This window comes from Zea mays, chromosome 5 (genome assembly GCF_902167145.1).
Source record: "Zea mays cultivar B73 chromosome 5, Zm-B73-REFERENCE-NAM-5.0, whole genome shotgun sequence".
Classification (NCBI taxonomy): Eukaryota; Viridiplantae; Streptophyta; class Magnoliopsida; order Poales; family Poaceae; genus Zea; species Zea mays.
In genome coordinates this window covers 215,362,043-215,379,797 of record NC_050100.1, presented here as the reverse complement: position 1 = coordinate 215,379,797, position 17,755 = coordinate 215,362,043, and the positions used below count along the sequence as shown (strand labels likewise).

General features: G+C 45.7%; 1 protein-coding gene and 1 long non-coding RNA gene across 10 annotated transcripts; both read right to left on the bottom strand.

Annotated features, from left to right (window-relative positions):
• Nucleotides 1-753: 753 nt before the first annotated feature.
• LOC103627726 (uncharacterized) lies at nt 754-6,166 on the bottom strand. Of its 9 annotated transcripts, none has more exons than XR_002262545.2 (8): nt 5,659-6,166; nt 5,404-5,529; nt 3,352-5,273; nt 3,110-3,267; nt 2,518-2,669; nt 2,231-2,304; nt 1,236-1,794; nt 754-1,148 (listed from the first exon to the last, which is right to left on the bottom strand). It is a non-coding gene; the product is annotated as an uncharacterized lncRNA (long non-coding RNA). The 9 variants fall into 9 exon arrangements; XR_004849709.1 differs by having other exon boundaries at nt 3,110-3,776; nt 4,834-5,273; XR_004849708.1 differs by having other exon boundaries at nt 5,410-5,529.
• Nucleotides 6,167-11,078: 4,912 nt separating this feature from the next.
• On the bottom strand, nt 11,079-13,354 carry LOC103627725 (transcription factor TCP14). Its single transcript, XM_008648035.3, has one exon. The coding sequence runs from the start codon at nt 12,670-12,672 to the stop codon at nt 11,470-11,472; it is 1,203 nt and encodes a 400-aa protein (XP_008646257.1). The 5' UTR covers nt 12,673-13,354; the 3' UTR covers nt 11,079-11,469.
• Nucleotides 13,355-17,755: the final 4,401 nt, after the last annotated feature.

The following is a 17,755-nucleotide window of genomic DNA, read 5'->3' as shown; positions in this document are numbered from 1 at the left end:
TAGTAGACTTATTTCTATACCCATATTCATTATCTTTTATTTGTTTTGAATACCCTGTTCAGTCTGGACTGCGGACAATATTTTGAGGACTCCCATGGTGCACTGTGAAAATTTTAGGACCCAAACGTGTTAATCTTTACAAAGCGCGCCCATGGCCATTATCGACCCGGTACGCACCCGTGGCCAGAGGATCAGAGATCCACGGCCAACATACGCCACACCCAGAACACGTTTACCGGTGGCGGCGCTTCTTCTTGATTTCCTGCGTGCTTGGTGGCTCATGCTGCGTGGCTCAAGGAATTGGGTGAGCAGAAGGGCAATGGGCTCGATCCTTTATATACCCGACACTGCAGGTCGAAGGTCGGCAGATGCTCCCCGATTTCCCCGGCGAAGTCGACGCAGATTGTTGGGCAACGGCGGTGTCCGCGTGGAGTAAGGGGGAGGGTAGAGCACCGACACTCCGGGCCCTACACAACTATATAAGAATTTTGGTGACACTTTTTTTTGCTCTACACATATATTAGAGATATTTCAACTATACTCCGTTCAACGATACAAAACAGGTTCCTCGAAACAAAAAACGAACAGGCTAGAAAATTTCAGTCAATGCTAACTAATGACCAGTTCCAGTTTGCATTGCCATCACGGGAAATGAGTGCTGAAATAGAAGCACATGGAACATGCTGAATGCCATTTGAACTTTGAAGCATTTCTATAACTTTCAAGGAAGATGTCATTCGTACTGGTTCAATGTGGACAAAATTTGAGGTACCCAGGACCTTCATATACATTATATTAAGCGAAACTTAGCATCTTTCATCAGCATACCACTGGATAAACCATGTTCTGTAACCGATACAAAATATATATAAAGGAAAAAAGTGGGGAGAAGCAATAGGAACTGCAAGTTTGTTGGCTGAAACCACAGTTTCACCCCTGATCACGATCACACACGAAAACTTTTGAAAATGAACATGTGGTAGCCTAGTTATCACTTCACAACCAGAGCACACTCCTCGATTCAATCCTTTTGTGGCAGACGCCATCCACACAAAAAAATCGCCTGCTTGTTCTGTTCAGTGGCTGATGCATGCGTTCTCTTCCACCTCCTCGAGAGGAAGCCTCTTCCCTTCGGTGACCTCCTCTTCCTTCACATAATGAATAAAGAGTAAAGAAAGATTTACTAACGACAATGCTGAATGAGTGCACACGAGATGAGTCAATTAATTTCATACCTTTGCAGCAATGAGATATTTCTTGTGTGTGGCTTTAAGATTCCTGAGGCTCATGTAGGAGTGGTAATGGATCATGGCCCTAATACTTGCTTCACGAACCAACAAAGCCCTTAATTTTATTAGTTCAAAATTGTATTATTTTATGATCCGGCCCTAACTTGATTCGATCCGTAAATTTGCTAGGCTAAATTAAATGACCCGTTACCACCCCTAGGCTCATGCTATTATAATCATGCGGTTGCTGCTTCTGCATCTCCTTTGATTCTACCTCTTCATCCAGGGACTTCACAACATTATCAACCACTTCCATTGCTTTTTCAGTAGCATCAACCTCTTCCGGACCCTCCTCCTCCTGCCCTGTTTTTAAGGCAAACCCATCCAGGGACTTTGCAGTTTTTGTTGCAGATACAACAGCATCCTTGTTTTCCTCGAGCACTGGAGGAGCAATGTCACTCTCGGTTTCAACACCATTGAATATCATGATATTTTCAAACTCTGGTGGTAGGTCGCCACTGAAATCATCATCTTCAGTAGAGGCATCTTCAGCTATCCCAGTTCCCTGCATCATTTGGACTGCATCAGAGGTGTAACTCTCCTCATTGGTCTCATCAGGATCTTCATCGGTCTCATCAGTAGAGCCAATTTCCTCAGTGTTCTAACTTTGGTATGTTAAGTTAATAATTGTAGAATGTTAAAATTTAGTATCCCTCGTTTTTATTTGCACACCATTTCATAGTCTTAACAATTGTGGTTTATCTAAGGCAAAATATTGCTTTTCTATTTTGTGGGTTTTTATCTTATTGGTAGCCACTGTTGTTCTGTGCCTCCTTGATGGATTTGATTGATATTATTTAGTATTATGTGTGTCACAGTTTAGCATGCAAGCTGTGATGTCTACTTGAATTAACAAAGTAGTTAACTTTTAGAAAACATTACAATATGAACACAATAGTATTAAGTATTAAAAGGAAAAATGGAAGCATGAAGGCACTAACCAAATCTTTTGTTGAACAATATAGAGCTGCAAAGATGGGTGCAGGAATTGAGGCGAACACGACTCTGAATTTCCCTGGGTAGTCAAAATGAGACATGAATACATGATTAGTATAGAAAACATAAGTATTCACATTCTAAATTTTCATAGCAATTCCAAACTAAGATGACACAACTGCTATACAAAGATGACACTTTATTTATTTGACTATATTACATTTAAAAAGTACTCCTATATCACATACATGAGGTTTACACAAGTATTGCCATTAGAAGTGCAGATGCATACCCGTTCACATCTCCATGGGACATGAAACATAGTGTTGTACACCCGCTGCCGCTTCTTCTCATTGCCCACTGCAATTGTGCTTCCCAGTGAATTGCCACCATATAGTTCCCCAAGAAAGTATCTAAATGGTGATTTGTCAAGGCACTCAAATTCTGCAACAGCAAATGGTTTATAGAGGTGTGAATATGCATATCTAGGGCATGTTAACTCAATATATAATAACATGGTATTAAATCAGAATTCAATTTGAATCTACCCGTGCATGCAATGAAAATTGGTCCACTAAATCCATTATTCTGTTTTGTGATCAGATCTCCCAAATTTAGTCAGATATCAAAATCCGCCAGGAATGGACCAGCAATTAGTATTTCAGACTGTGACGGTCTTTCCAGCCTAACGCTCTAATTCTAGGATGCAACAAACTTCACAGGCAGCGTGTCATGTTATACTTTGTTCATATCACAGAAATGAAACAAGACCATCTAAGAAATTCAGGGGTTCTCTAGAACGAGGAGTGGTGAAAGGACCATCAAATTATCACAATAAAAGGCATGTGGCTCTGCAGAATTACAGTGAACAGTGAGATCTGAACCTCCGAGAATTTTGTTATTGTCCTTCATGTACTTCTCCCAGTCCAGCGACGACTCCTCAAATCAGCTTCTTCTTCATGCCGCCATTTGCCACAGGTCGCCACGCCATGGCCGCCACATCCGCCACAGCCGCAGCAGCTGCGGCGCTCTCCCACGTGCTCTATAAAGAAAACGGGAAACAAACAAAACAATTCTACAATAGGCCAAAAAATAGACGAAGAAATATGAGAGGAACACGACATACCGGAGCAACGCGAGGGACCGTCGAACTATGCATCAGATGCCGCCACTATGCGCAAAAAGGAAACCATACCGGAGCTAGAAGAACCGAGGAGCTAAACAAACCTAGAGCGGGGGCTCTACAACCAGCCAAACAAAGACGGCGACACGATGACCTAGATCTACACGAAAGCAAGAATTCTATCTACAATTGAATGCTGAAAGTATATCAACATTCATCAAAGTGAGTGTATTTGTTTATGGTCGAAAGATGGTGCCACAAAATAAAACATCACTGTAGGAAAAAAACAGGATAATTGTACCATGAAAAGAGCAAGAATGGGCAGTAAAACCCACCAATCCCCACTGCCCGTTTGTACTCATCGCTTCGATCCAGTGCTGGAAAGCCAACTTGAGGGCCTTGTCATCTCTAGATAACCCCTAGCCCACCTATTACAAGCCAGCAACATGAGCAGTAGAGGAGGCTGAAAAAGTCTAAAAAAATTGGTTTCTAATTAGCAGGAGGGACCATCTGTTGGCTTCACACAAACAGAAGTTCCATCAGCTATGTGAAAAATTATTGTAACCTTACTATTACAGTTCAGATATGAAAACAAAAAACATCTACAAACAACCTCTTCCACCTGAGTGGACTGTAACAGAGTTTTTGCTGTTTCATAGGACTGTTCAGGCCATTCCACCACTAACCATAGAAGAGGTACCAATACAACTTTCAAAACATGGGCTAGCTGATTCAAGTAATATGGTTGCTGTGGCCGAACAGAAGTGATTGTCACGATTATCAGCACCTTTTTCACGGGAATGTCGGATTCTCTAATAGCAAGTGACGATTAAGCAAAATCCACCTCATCATCCAACAATGCAGGAACTGGAGGGCTCTCTTGAATCTGAGGCTCATCGATCAGTTCGACCTCTTTCTCTACTAAAACTGCCTCCGACTCCTTCACTCTGGTACCCACCGTTTCAGTCTCAATCACACCCTCATGGAACAGAAGCATCTTGTTTTTAGATACTATTTTCTTGTAAACATCGACAGAGAATAATTGTATGATCCCAATGAAAATGCCTACCATGGAAAAGAACGACAAACTACAACTCTCCTGCAGCTCAACCCCTTTGATTTCAATCTCTCCGGCAATCAGCTAATAAAAAAAATATGATTTGAATAGCCGAATAAAAATAAGATTTGAATAGTTGAATAAAAAACAGAACATATTATTCTGCACTGTACCACCACATCTTATTCAGAGCATTAGAAAAGATATACAACAATGTGCTACATATTCATATTTGTGTATGAGGCAAAAAAATATCAGAGTTGTACTCATGGGGCTGCAACTGCTTTGCTAGCGCCTTATCAACTAACTCCTTCTGTTTCCTTGACAATGAATAAATGTCAAGACGCATAAACCAACAAGTAACCACTCATTTAAATAAATCATAAAAAATCAACATTCATTGTGCACGGTAAAGTGTTTGACCTTACCAGCATCTTGAAGAACCGATGTAATCAACCCACCATCTATGGCCACTGCTATAGCAATGTTGATACTATTTTTGTATGTGAAGCTCTTTCCATCCCTGCAGCTGCAAGTTCACCATAGGATGCTGAAGCAGAGCCGTTGCTGTCGCCTTAGCCAACAGCGCTGTCATTGTGACCCCTTTTGTCTTAATCTGCAAAAGGAAAAGATTGTTCCTTTATCCAATCACCAAATTCATAAAATATTGGAAGGCCAAGACGGCAAGGCTCTCCATGTTCTTGCTGACAGCACCCTGCATTATCGTGAATTACTATTGACCCCAATGGCACATCCGGCACTCCCAGACCCATGCCTGAACCAGGGCCTCCTGCGTCGACGCCGCTGTTGTTGTTCATCATCCTGGACCTTGAGTCTTGCTGCCTCATTGTCCCCACCCCACAAGCAGCTGGTAAGATTATAAAGATTAGATGGTTAAGAATCACGAAGATCTATAATAAAATGACGAGCGGTGCTCACTGTGGGAGCACGTCTGGTGGAGCAGGATTCAGAGAAAGGGAATGAGATTCGCAACAAACCTACACCTGTGTTGTTTGCTCCCTCCACCGCAACACCAACCTCGTGCACAGATCCTTGCAAACCACTGTCTCATTCTGTTGAATCGACTTTGGTACCCTCGGTTCCTACGCCTCCTCCGCCCTCACCTAGGATGGGAATACAACAACGAGAGCAGGCTCAAGACAATAGCCCAGCTAGGACACAACTGCATAGTGACACACCAGTCCTGTACAATGGAGGCACGGAATCCATCGTATCTATAAGCAGCTCGCTACCTTTGTGCTCCTCGAAGACCTCTACCGCCGCTGCGGCAGATACCGGCTTGCCACAATGCTTTAGGTGCGCCCTTCGCCTTCATCGGATCGTGAGGTGACGAACGGGAGTGGCTGACATGGGGGCGCATCGCGAGTGGGCCGTGGATCTCGCCTACCATGGAAGGTTGCCCCTGTGCCGGATCGTCGCCTTCGAGTTTGGAAGGAGATCCGCGTCCTGTAAGTGAGTTTCGCTTCCCCACCGGCGTGGCACGGCCTGGGCCTCGAGGCGTGGATCGGTTGTCGCACGATGGGAGGATGGGACGGAGAGGACGACGTTGGGAGGGGCGGGTAGCGCGCTAGACACAGGGGGATGGGGCGGAGAAGAGGCGAGCAGGGGCATGGGCGAGAGGGCATCGCGAGGCGCGCCGCACGCATCACGGCGAGACAAACGGGGGCGAGGGGGCATCGCGAGGCGCGCCGCGTGCCTTGCGGCGAGATGGACGGGGGCAAGGGGGCGTCGGGCGGGGGCATGGTGGACGCCCTCCTTACACCCTTATAGAGTAGTAGTAGATTCCCCTACCCGCTGAGAACACCATGGTGCCATACTTTCTCTGTCTCAATATATGTAAAGGATCGTTTGGTTTGTATGAACTAATTTTTAGTCCCTACAATTTATTCTTTTTTAAGTTACTAAATTGTTAAATACGGAGACTAAAACTCTATTTTAGTTTTCGTATTTAACAATTTAAAGACTAAAACGGAACAAAATAGAGAGACTAAAAACAAACCAAACAACCCTTAAGCCAATGTTCACGTATGCACACACGTTCTTTGGTGGATGCACCACAACAAGAGCTATAATTATTTTCGGCTGCCAGAAGACAGCCGCCGACAGCCTACTATTTTCGGTGACGGTACTATGGCCGCCGTAAATAGACATGTTGTTAGCTTTCGACGTGACTTATTTCCGACTGCGTAAGTCAGGCCGTCGAAAATGGCTCTTATTTTTGGTGGTCGGGATAGCAGCTGCTAAAAATAAGAGCTATTTTTTACGGTCTGATTCTGGCCGTCGAAAATAATAACTTATTTTTGACTTTTTTGGTGCCAGGAACAGCCGAAAATAACCCTTATTTCACAAAAAAAAATAACGTTTGTTACTGTAGTGCACGCTAGCGTAAGGATCGGAGCTAGGTAGACACGGGTATGTAGTATGTACTAACATGGAAACAACAGTAGTAGTACTGGTGCTACTGCTAAGCCTGTGTTCACGCATGTACGTTTGCGTAGTCCGGTCGATATCCCGAGCAGAGCAACGGCCAAAGAGGACAAGAGCACATGTGTTTACGGTCGGAGGGGAGCCGTTGCTGCTAGTCAATGCAGCCAATCAGATCAACATGTGACGGCTCCAATACGGCACAGATAAAAAAAAAACCGACAGCGCCTCCAGCGTGTTGGCCGCCGCCTCCTCCCCGGGCCTGTCTTCTCCTACTGCTACTGGACTCGGCTGGGCATATATGCAGGCATGCAGCTGGGGCACTGTGCTGACCGCAGTCTGCCTCTCGCAACCATATCATGCCGCGCATCCCCGTCAGTGGCACGTGTGCCCAGAACGTTAACGTAGTCCACTCACGTATGGTGACCTAAAACATCATAGGGGTGTGTTTGGTTGAGGAGCGGAGAAGAATGATATGACTTTATTCTTATTTTTTTTATGTTTAGTTTCCACGGAGGAGAGCGGAACAACTTCTGTAGTCTATAAATGACAAATATTTGGAATACTCTCGCTCCACCAAAACGACTGGATGTGAGCGCTCTCCTCCCTCTCCTCCACTCAACAGTCATATGGCTCTCCAACCAAACAATAAACTGAGCGGCTCTGTTTTATTCTACTATTCAACCAAACAAAAAATGGAGCGGTTTCGTTCTGCTTGCCAAATACAAAATGAAATGGTTCAATTCTTAGAAACTGAAATGGAGCCGCTCCATCCTAGTTAGCTCCCCAACCATAGAGTAAAGTTTGAATATGAAAATTGAGACCGCTGGAGATAGTGTTTATTAGTTATTACTAGTTCGATTGGTTATTCAAAATAGCAAGATGTAATGTAACTAGTAGCAAGAGCTCGACAAGTATATACTGCTAACCTTATTAACTTCACATCACTGACGGTTAACATATACGGACAGTCGGACACCACTGCTACTGCTTAAACAATGAACCCCGGCAGGCATCAGTGTAATTAAGCTAGCTTAGCCAGTGGTACCTCCCACACTACTTAAATTTCCAGTACGTAACACACGACGGTCTAGTCAGTGGCTCAGAGGCTGCTCCCGGCCGGCCCAGCTCCAGCTGCAGAGATCACCGCACGACAAGCTCATATGCAGCTACAGCTCATCTGTCAGCGACCGATCGAGCGCGCAGCATGCACAAAGGCGCGCGCAGAGAGCATCGATCGCGCCGGGAGCCGGACCTAGTCACCTAGCTAGCTACATTCCCTGCGCGCGCATGCACGCCTAGCTACCAAGTACGCACGTACGTACCAACTAGCTGCTGCGCCTACACAGTACACGCACGGCCGGCCGGGATCGGAAGCGGGACGGCGGGCGCCGGCGGGGCGCCAGGCCACTCGCTCGCTCCGATCCAACTGGGACTGGGAGCACGATCGAGCATGCACGCTGCAGGCACGAACCAGGCCGCGGCCATTCAATTCCAATCCCGCCATGCTAATTCAGATCACACGCGCTGGCTGGCTGGCAGGCAGGCAGGCAGGCAACGGCAGTCACGCCCATCCATCCATAGACCATAGTATAGCATATAGTGCCAACCACCAACCAGCTACGTACCCCTCCCTCTACCCCTCCCCCAGCTAGAAAACAAGCGCCACGCATCGATATGGAAAGGCACGCACATGTGACTGGAAGACCACGTCAAAACATCGACCACAAGACGGCAACCCTGGACTGGAGCGCCGCAGCAACATGCACGTACATGCGGGCGCGGCGTGCATGTACGTGCATGGTGGATATTGAGGTTTACATGAATCCTCCAACTCTATGATTATAAGTGTGTCTTTCTTATCCGCTAAGATATTTTTGCCTTATCCATTAGGAATTATGTTTGTGCCTTATCTTGGGTAGTGGAAGATTCATTTAATGTTGAGATAGTTTTTTTTTTGTCATAGCTAGATGTGGTAATCAAGGTGTGGTTTTACAAATCTTATAGATGGGACATATATATGACAACCCAAAAATACAATGCAAAAATATGCTATGATGGCTTGTTAAGGGTGCTTGCGAATATTGAGTACATTTTTTTTTGCCTACATTATCCTCCATGAAGATAAAGGGTGCTCGTGTGGCTAGCAGGAAATCTGCCCTGCTACTAGTCACTTATTGACCATCATTAAAATCGTCACAGTAGACCCGGTCCTCATACTACTTGTGAAGCAAGGAAGAGTGCACTGCTAGTCAATATTTTGCTCTATACCGGTGATATTTTATTCTACAAAATTGATGACCTGCACTTCACCGAGTACATACGTGATACTCCCTCCGTGGTCGTTTTAGTTGTCGCTGGATAGTGAAAAATTGAACTATCCAGCGACAACTAAAAAATTGAACTATCCAGCGACAACTATACATATATATTTTAAATATATATGTATAGTGTTTATGGGCATACCGTGTAGCTACCATATAACATGTATGCAAAAAAAACCTATTTGAAGTTAAAAAATAATTAAATAGAAAATAAATGAAAAAAAGAGATTTTAGTTTTGGTTGACCGAACTAAAGATAGCCCTTCTCTTCTCCGCCTGATTTAGGGTATCTTTGATTGAGTAGCGAAGGAAAATGATTTGACTTTATTTCTATTTTCTGGATGTTTAGTTTGTAAGGAAAGAGGGGTGAAGCGGATTCTGGAGTCTCCATACGATGTATAGCCAAGTTGTGCACTGGTGAGACCGTGAGAGTAGCACGTCTGTACGTGAGCATGCAAAGCGCGCAGGGCAGGGGTGCATCCACGCCGCGCGGAGCGAGCGAGAGATCTGCAGGGCAGTGCGTGGGAGGCAGCGCGCCGGCAACAAGGCCGGCCATCAATGCCCCCCGCCTGCTCTTCCCGCTGCGTTGTGCTCGCTGCCGCTGTAGCCGTGCGGGCCGGGGCCTCAGTTGCTGTGGCTGTAGCGGCACGAGGGCTCGCTCCCCTTCCCTTCCCTTTGCGCCTCGTGGGCATCTGGCATGGCGCGGTTGGCGCGAGCTGGCAGCTGGCCGGCCAGGGGAGACCGCGCCATAACGCGCGCGCGTGCGTGAAATCATTGACGGCTTCTCCAACCTGGCTTTTGTTTAAAAGAATTCTACAGTGCGCGCGCGGGCGGGCGTCGTCGTCGGCGGCGGCACTGTTGGACTCGAGTCCGCGCCAGAGCTCTAGCTAGCGCGCGTCGGTCCCCGACCCGTGCGCGCGATCCATGTCTCCCTTTCCTTGGCTACGTAGTACGATAGAAAGACGACGACTCGATCTGCCCCGCCCCTTGTGGGTGACTGGGTGTATGACTGTGGTGGGCCTCGATCACTCGGCGAGACGCGGTTGGTTGCTAGCTTGGCGCGCCCGGCAGATTGTTGGCGAATCAGATGACAAAAACCTACGCTCGCCCGCGCGCAGCTGGACCGGTGAACTGGACAGCATCGCTAGCTCTCGTCGCCTACTACGACGACTACTCATTTCCGAAAGGAATATAATGCATCGCCCATCGCCGCCGTGCGCCGCCTGGCTAGCTAATGGCTGGTTTTGAGACATGTTTGTACGCCCCCCCAACCAACCTCTGTTGCACGTACATTTCTGTTCCATGATTGACAGACTAAGGGGGTGTTTGGTTTCTAGTTACTAATTTTTAGTCCCTCAATTTTATTCCATTTTACTCCCTAAATTACTAAATATAGAAACTAAAACTCTATTTTAGTTTCCCTATTTAACAACTTATGAACTAAAATGGAATAAAGTGGAGGGACTAATGTTTAGTCTCTATAAACCAAACACCCCCTAATTTAATTTTAGATGGCATATGCATGTAGCAGAAAACGAAAGTAATCCGGTCGCCGGATCAAAAACCCTAGCGGTAGTCGTTGCTGAAACTACGCTCCAAGATTTGTTACTGGTGAAAAATAGCACTCCAGTAGAATATTACTCCATCCGTCCTAAAATATTAGTCGTTTTAGCTCTTATTTTTATGTCTATATTCGGATAGATGATAATGAATCTAGATTCTAGACACATGTATAAAATACATATATCAAATATTGTATACATCAAATATTGTGTGAATCCGTTAATTATCTAAAACGAATTTTAATTTTGGACCGTAGGGAGTATATTAAGTATATCATACTATCAAGCAACGAACTCCTCAACTCTGCAAAATGGAAGAGTTATAGTGGCTGAAAAAAGGATGAAAAAAAATTCGAACCCTAGTCACGGCAGTTGAATGATGCCATCATGCTTGATAAAAATCTCTTCTGCTCGCACTTGATCAATGCAAACCCTAAAACTAAAGAACAAAATGAACAATCTCTCTCTGCTGCTGCTGTGTTTCCCTCCTCTCTTCTTCCCATGAACAATCGTACAGCTCACGTAAGGATTCTGATCCTACCGCATACCATGGAGTAGTGCAGCTAAGTGTAATCCTCTCGCAGGGGTGTATCGTCTCGTCTAGCTTGGATGAGAGAGGAAGGAAACCACAAAAAGGAAAGCAAGAAAAAAAAATGAAACCAAGACAAAGAACAGATCAAAAGCCACACCAGAGCGATGCATGGTATCCTCGGTGACGACTCCCCCGTCGGCGGCTACGAGTCGCTGGTGCTCATGCTCTCGTGCCGGTCGCCGCGCCCGCCACCGTGCTGCTGCTGCTGGCCAGACCCGCCGCCTCCACCTCCCCCGCCCTGACTGGCCGCGGGATCCGTTACCACCTGTGTCCGGTACGCATTGAGGGCGGCGAGGATCCCCATGTGCCCCTCGCCTCCGCTGCCGCCTCCGCTGCCGCCGCCGCCGCCTCCCACGGAGCCGAGCCCAAGCTGCTGCCCTGGAAGCAGCGCCACCGGTGCGGGGAAGTTCATGAAATGTAGCCCGCTCGGCACGCTCCCCCGGTACACGGCAGCCGCGGCGGTGGCGCTGCCCATCTGCGGGAACGTCCAGATAGACTCGCCGGTGCATCCGCCACTGCCGCCGCTGGAAGGTGTACCACCACCCTGCGTGTTGTTGCTGCTCGGCACCATCCACACGGTGCCCGGCATTTGGCTCTGCGTGTACCCCGCCATCTGCTGCTGATATTGCTGCGCTTGCTGCTGCTGCTGCTGCTGCATTTCTTGTTCCCACCGCCTCTTCCTTGTCATATCGGCGGCTGCGGCTGCAGCCGCGGCAGACGGCGACTGTTGCGCGTCAAGACCGACGCTGCCGGAGTTGAAATTAAGCAACAAAGGCGACGGCGACGAAGATGACGAGGCCGGGCCCTCCGAAGGGAAGGCAAGGCCGACAACCCGGTCCCACGCGTCAGCACGGCCGAACCGGGCTGCGGTGGCGGGGCTAGCAGGCAAGGCGGCGCGTAGGTGGGCCGGGGCGGAGAAGGAGGAGCCCGAGGAGCGGAGGGAGATGTTGAGGGAGGTGAAGTTGGCCGGGATGGTGCCGGTGCCGGTGGCCGCGATCACCGCCGGCTCGGCCTGCTGCAGCAGCCACTCGATGGTCTCGCCGTCCGTCTTGTGCCCGAGCTCCCGCGTCAGCTGGAACACCCGGGCCGCGCACAGCGCTGGCATCCGGATGCGACGCCCCCTGCCCTCCACCTTGGTGTGCCGGTCCTTGGTGGAGCTCCGCTTGGGTGCCGCCTTCCGCACCTGCTGCATCTCACCTCCGACGGCCCCCGATCCATTCCCGTTGCCTCCCGCTGACGCGCCCACCGCAGCGGAGATGGAGCACGGCTGCTCCTCTTTCTTCTCCAGGAGCTGCAGAGGGAAGTTGGGGCGGCGGCCGCCTCCGCCGTCGCCGGCGACGTCCATGGTCAATTAAGCCATGGTGTATATACACAGCTAGTGATACAAGTATCTCTCCTGGCTGGTATGTTTCCTTGCGGGGTAAATGGAGTGGTCTAGTTGTTTGGAAGAGAGTGGAACGGCTTGATGTCTCCTGCCTCTTCTCTTTCTCTCTTGCTGGTGTGGGTCTCTAGCTCCGACCGAGAAGGTTAGGTGTGGTTGTAGAGAGAGTCCAAGAGAGAGAGCTGGCTAGCTATCAGGGAAAGAAGATTGTAGGGTGGAAAGAATCCTTGCTCATATGATATGAATATATGATGAGAGAGAAGATGGTTGATGGATGGAAGGCCGGTAGCGAGCTTGCGTTTGTGTGTGCGTGTGGGAGATCACACACACTATCTTATGGCCTTTTGATATGGTTCATCTGTGATTTCAGCAGGGAGGGAGAGAGAGAGAGGAAGCAGGAGCAGATGAGTATTTAGATGACCCTAGCTAGGAGAAGGCCAGGGGGGAGAAGGGACGAAGCTGGCGGCCGGAAGTGGATGGTGCTGTACTTTGTAGGGTTTGAGGAGAGAGATGGACGGATAAATGGAATCCTGGTATGCTCGGAGTCGGATAGAATGGGAGGAGGAGGGAGCCGGAGGAAGAAAGAGAGAAAGAGACCGCTATAGTATAGTCTGCTGCTACATGAGTGTACATGGACGGAGACCGGTGGGTGTGAGGAGGATAAGCTGCAGGGCGGAGGAGACAGGAACAGCAGAGGGGGAGGGGAAATTATTAGGTTCACCTAGCTAGCTAATCCCCGCATGCACAGTGTGCATCAGTACTGTGGCAGAACATAACGTGGTATGTTCTCCTGATGCTAACAGACGAATCTCCCGTTTAACCACCAGAAGAATGCCACGACACTATTCTCTCTCACCAAGCGAAACACCATCTTTTACAACCCCTTATATCCAACACTTAATCGAAGGGCCACAAAGGCAGATCAAAATTTACAAAATAACTTTTTAGTAATTTGTTTTTCTTCTATTTATATAGAACAACAGGTCATATATATGAGGAACTGTAAAAGAGATTCTTTATATCCCAAATGTAAATATTTTTTCCCCACCAATCACCCCATATTTTCTCCCCCGGCCCTTTTTCTGTTTCAAAGAGGCAGTCAGTGGCTCAGATTCCACGTGTGGTGCTCTCTATCATTCAACAATCCCCAATGGCACTGCATGCACACTGTAGCCGCCACTCTCCAAGTCAAAATACACAAGGAAAAGTTGTTAGCACGCACCAGTTCTCTTTGCTCTTATGTTATACGGCAAATGTTTGTGCTTTCCCAGTAGCCCCCTCCACATTTCATCATTTTTATGTGTAGTGAACAGATCGACGTGGATATCTGCTACTGCCATGTGCCATGTGTGTGCTACTGTGTACGTGCTTAATGACACAAATCGCGCCTGTAGTATAATCAGAGTACACTTCTTGTATATCTTCTTACAAATGACAGTTGATCTTTAAAGAATATAATTGTTTGGGAAAAATCTGTATGGGAGCAACAACAGCAGACAAAGATATAATAAAGTAGGGTTAGCTCAACAAGTAATCATTCTGTTGCCTTTTGTATTAGCCTTTTGCTACTTCCTTTGTTTGCCAGCCTTAGAATTCGTGGTGTTTCTGCCATGCATGGACCTGGTGTACGCGAACGTTTTGTAAACTGAAACAGAACTGCTACATAAAAGGGGCCGCAACAACACGAAGGAATTTATGCCCTGCTCTGCAAAGTTTTGTTTTTGAAATTTGTTGTGATAAATTTTTTAATGCAATAAAAATGGCACCAAAAGACTACCTCTGTGTAGTTGTCGTCGTGGGAAACCGATAAGTGGAGAGGCCAACACACATTAAGCTGAGCCGCTGCTGCGACCGCCTTTTCTAAACGTGCTCCGACCATCTCTGAGTGCTAGAGACGGTCAACTTTTAGATGACAACCAAATAAGGGCATGTGCTCCTCCTTGACTTGGCTCCGTGCAGCCTGCTGGTTCCTATATGCAAGCCAGACTAGCTAGGAAAGTGAACCAATCAGACTCTAAGTTCTAGTTTGACAACTCTATTTCCCCGGAAAATGAAAATCCCTGATAAAATGGTGTTGCCAAACTAACTATAAGCTCTAAGTGGTTTAGTTACCTCTATGGTCATACCCCTGCGCATCTAAGCAACAACATGCATGTCGTTCAAAGCATGACACACAACAATTGTAGTTTTTTTTTTTTTGAGTTTCATACAAGGACCCCAACCAAGAGCCATGCCAAATCCCTCATTCTCTTTTCCTCTCCGATCATCTCAGAAGTGGGCCTAGTTCGTCTCTCTCAACTTCCTGTCAAATATGTTTGCCACATGATCACAACATCGGTGATGGGAAGATACATGAGAGAGCTATGGCCATAGGCAGAGACAGAAATGACCAGAAAATAGCGCCTTTAACATCGATTGATGTTTGGTTCTCTTTCCTTCTGCCTAGTCCACATTGAATCATCAAAAGTACCAAATATGACCACCCGGTGTTTCTGTTATAAGCAGGCCACTAGTACACACAGTTATTTTTCAGCCCTTTTTTTCTTCTCTTTCTTCTTGTGGAATTTTCGTTCAAGTAGATATTCCAAGCCGTTACATATCATGACATTAATTTCAAACATACTGTAATTTATACTGCTAGGAATTAGGATGGTCATTTCCAAACCCCATTGCGTTCGTTTTTCAGTTTAAAAGGCAAATGTTTCTCAAGGTTTATTGCTAATAATGTGCTGATGCATGGGTTGGTGCGTGCATGGCGATATACGTTACATATGCATATTGATCTTTTAAAGAATCAACGACGATGTTTTTTATGCATGTATTTACTGATAGTAATGGAATAAAAGCCACAACGACATACAAGTAGCCTCTTGAACGATCCATATGTTGGTTAGTTGGGGCCAATGTTAAGGTGGATGTGGACTAGGCAATCTTTATTTGTTTTCTATATACAAATACAGTTTGTATTTTGATAAATGCAATGAGCTACAAATCTTACATCAGGACGGGTGGGCCTGAGCCTTTCCTACTGGCTTTCGGACATGGAGCCCCCTTACGGTACAGGGTGGTAACGGGCTTTACATTTTACGCTACAAAGTTTAATAATCGAATCGAATTAAAATCGAGTCATATTTATATTTATTTTTTAACTAGAATTATTTAATGACTTTAATTTTTTGTGAAGAGATATTTGGATCGTGATCTATTACCACTGTACCTGCAATAGCAAGTTCGTCAGCACCCTGCAATAGCAAGTTCGTCAGCCGAAGTACTTCACTGCTCCTTCCATTAGTAATTTATAAGTCTTTTTTTTCTAGATACCCATTTTCTATTATATATCTAAATATCCTGTCCATATTAATACCTAGCAAAAGCTATATATCTAGAAAACTCAAAACAGCCTATAATTAATAATTCAGAGCAGATAATAGTATCTATTATTGTTTCATTCATGGCTGTAATGCTAGTATGGTAGTGATAGACATGCATCCGTTGATAACAACATGCGAGTTGCAAACAACGACCAATATTCAAGAAAAGAAGGGGGAAAAAAGCTCAAGTAGTTGATAGGAAAAGTGAAAAAAAAAACACTTTGTACGTCAACCCTACCGTACCCCCAAGGTCACACACACAGGCATCAGACCTGAAAATAAATCGGTACAGTTATTTTATTTAAGTATGCACTACATATTAATTAAATAACTTAGTTTATCATTCAATTCAAAAGTTTAAACTGAACGGAAGATGATAAAATATGGCATTTCAATTATACTTCAACAATTATTCTAGCTATAATCCTTTAATTTGAACCAGGTCCACGTTACAGAGGTTAATTGTGCTCCCTAGTATTCCCCGGTGTTCAAACTGGTGAACCAACCATTATTGCTCATGAGCATATATTACTAGGTTATTTAGTGTGCAAGAGGCGCTAACGTGGATGAATGATAAAAGCAAAAGCTGTAGGTTACAGGTAAGACAGACAACAATGCTGCAGGTACTCAGCCTTCCCTTTTCATGCCTATCTTCTTTTCAGTGCAGCTCAGCCACACTCAACCTTTTGTATGCACGCACACACAGTTCTCTATCAAAAATATATCATATTATTCTGGAACAGCACAAAAGCCAGCAAGTTTGCACACGCACGGAGTATCTATCTACCTGCAAATTAAACGCATCACCTTTTGGCAGCAATACACAGCATATATTCCATCGTATTTGGTACATATAGCAACAATCAACTTTTTCTTTCTGTTTAAAGTTACATGGCACCGATCGCCAAAGACATGCAGCGTTGAATTTGCGATCGCTATGTGTGAATAAAAAGGGTATGGAAAAGAGTGGAGTCCAGGCCATTTCCCAGGCTTTTGAGAAAAAGACTGTAGCAAAAAGGTGAGAGTTGGATAATTAGTGTACTCCTAATGCTAAACGGCTTGGGTCAAGCACCTCCGGGGCTGGTATAACATGAAAAATGTCCAAACAGATCTTTATGTTTGTTAATTAATTTATTTTTGTGATAGTAGATGTTGGTAATTTAGACATAAATTTGAGCACATATTTTATTTTATATTTCAATGGTGCTAGTGGTATGTAATAAATATGCGATTTTAAAGGCACTCTGAAAAGCAAAGGTGTCCGCAACTGGCAAACGAGCAATGAAAATATTCGCTATGTCATCCAGGGGGCATTGGAACAAAATAAAGCATGAATCTCTCTGATAACAAATTGGAAACATGTTTTGCTCGCAACGATGAGAACCAAACCCGAGTCAAGTGGTCCCCCAACGGCTGAACTCCGTGGAGCCCAAGTTTTTCAAACCGTCTTCTTCAAAAACTGCTTCTAAACGTCAGAGCTGCATGTCAGTATGTCACCCTTTATAATCATCCAATTAGTAAAAACAAACAAGTTTGAAGCGACAGTCGGGGAAAATCTACACGTATACTTTCTTTCAAACAAGTGTAAGGGGATACAATTTTTTTCTTTTTTTATAAGGGTTAGTTTGGATTCGTTTATTTTGGAGAAATTGGAATTTCGTTAATAACATTGGCTA

Coding starts and splice junctions, on each gene's coding strand:
- LOC103627725 (XM_008648035.3), bottom strand. CDS start 12,672: ATGGACGTCGCCGGCGACGGCGGAGGCGGCCGCCGCCCCAACTTCCCT.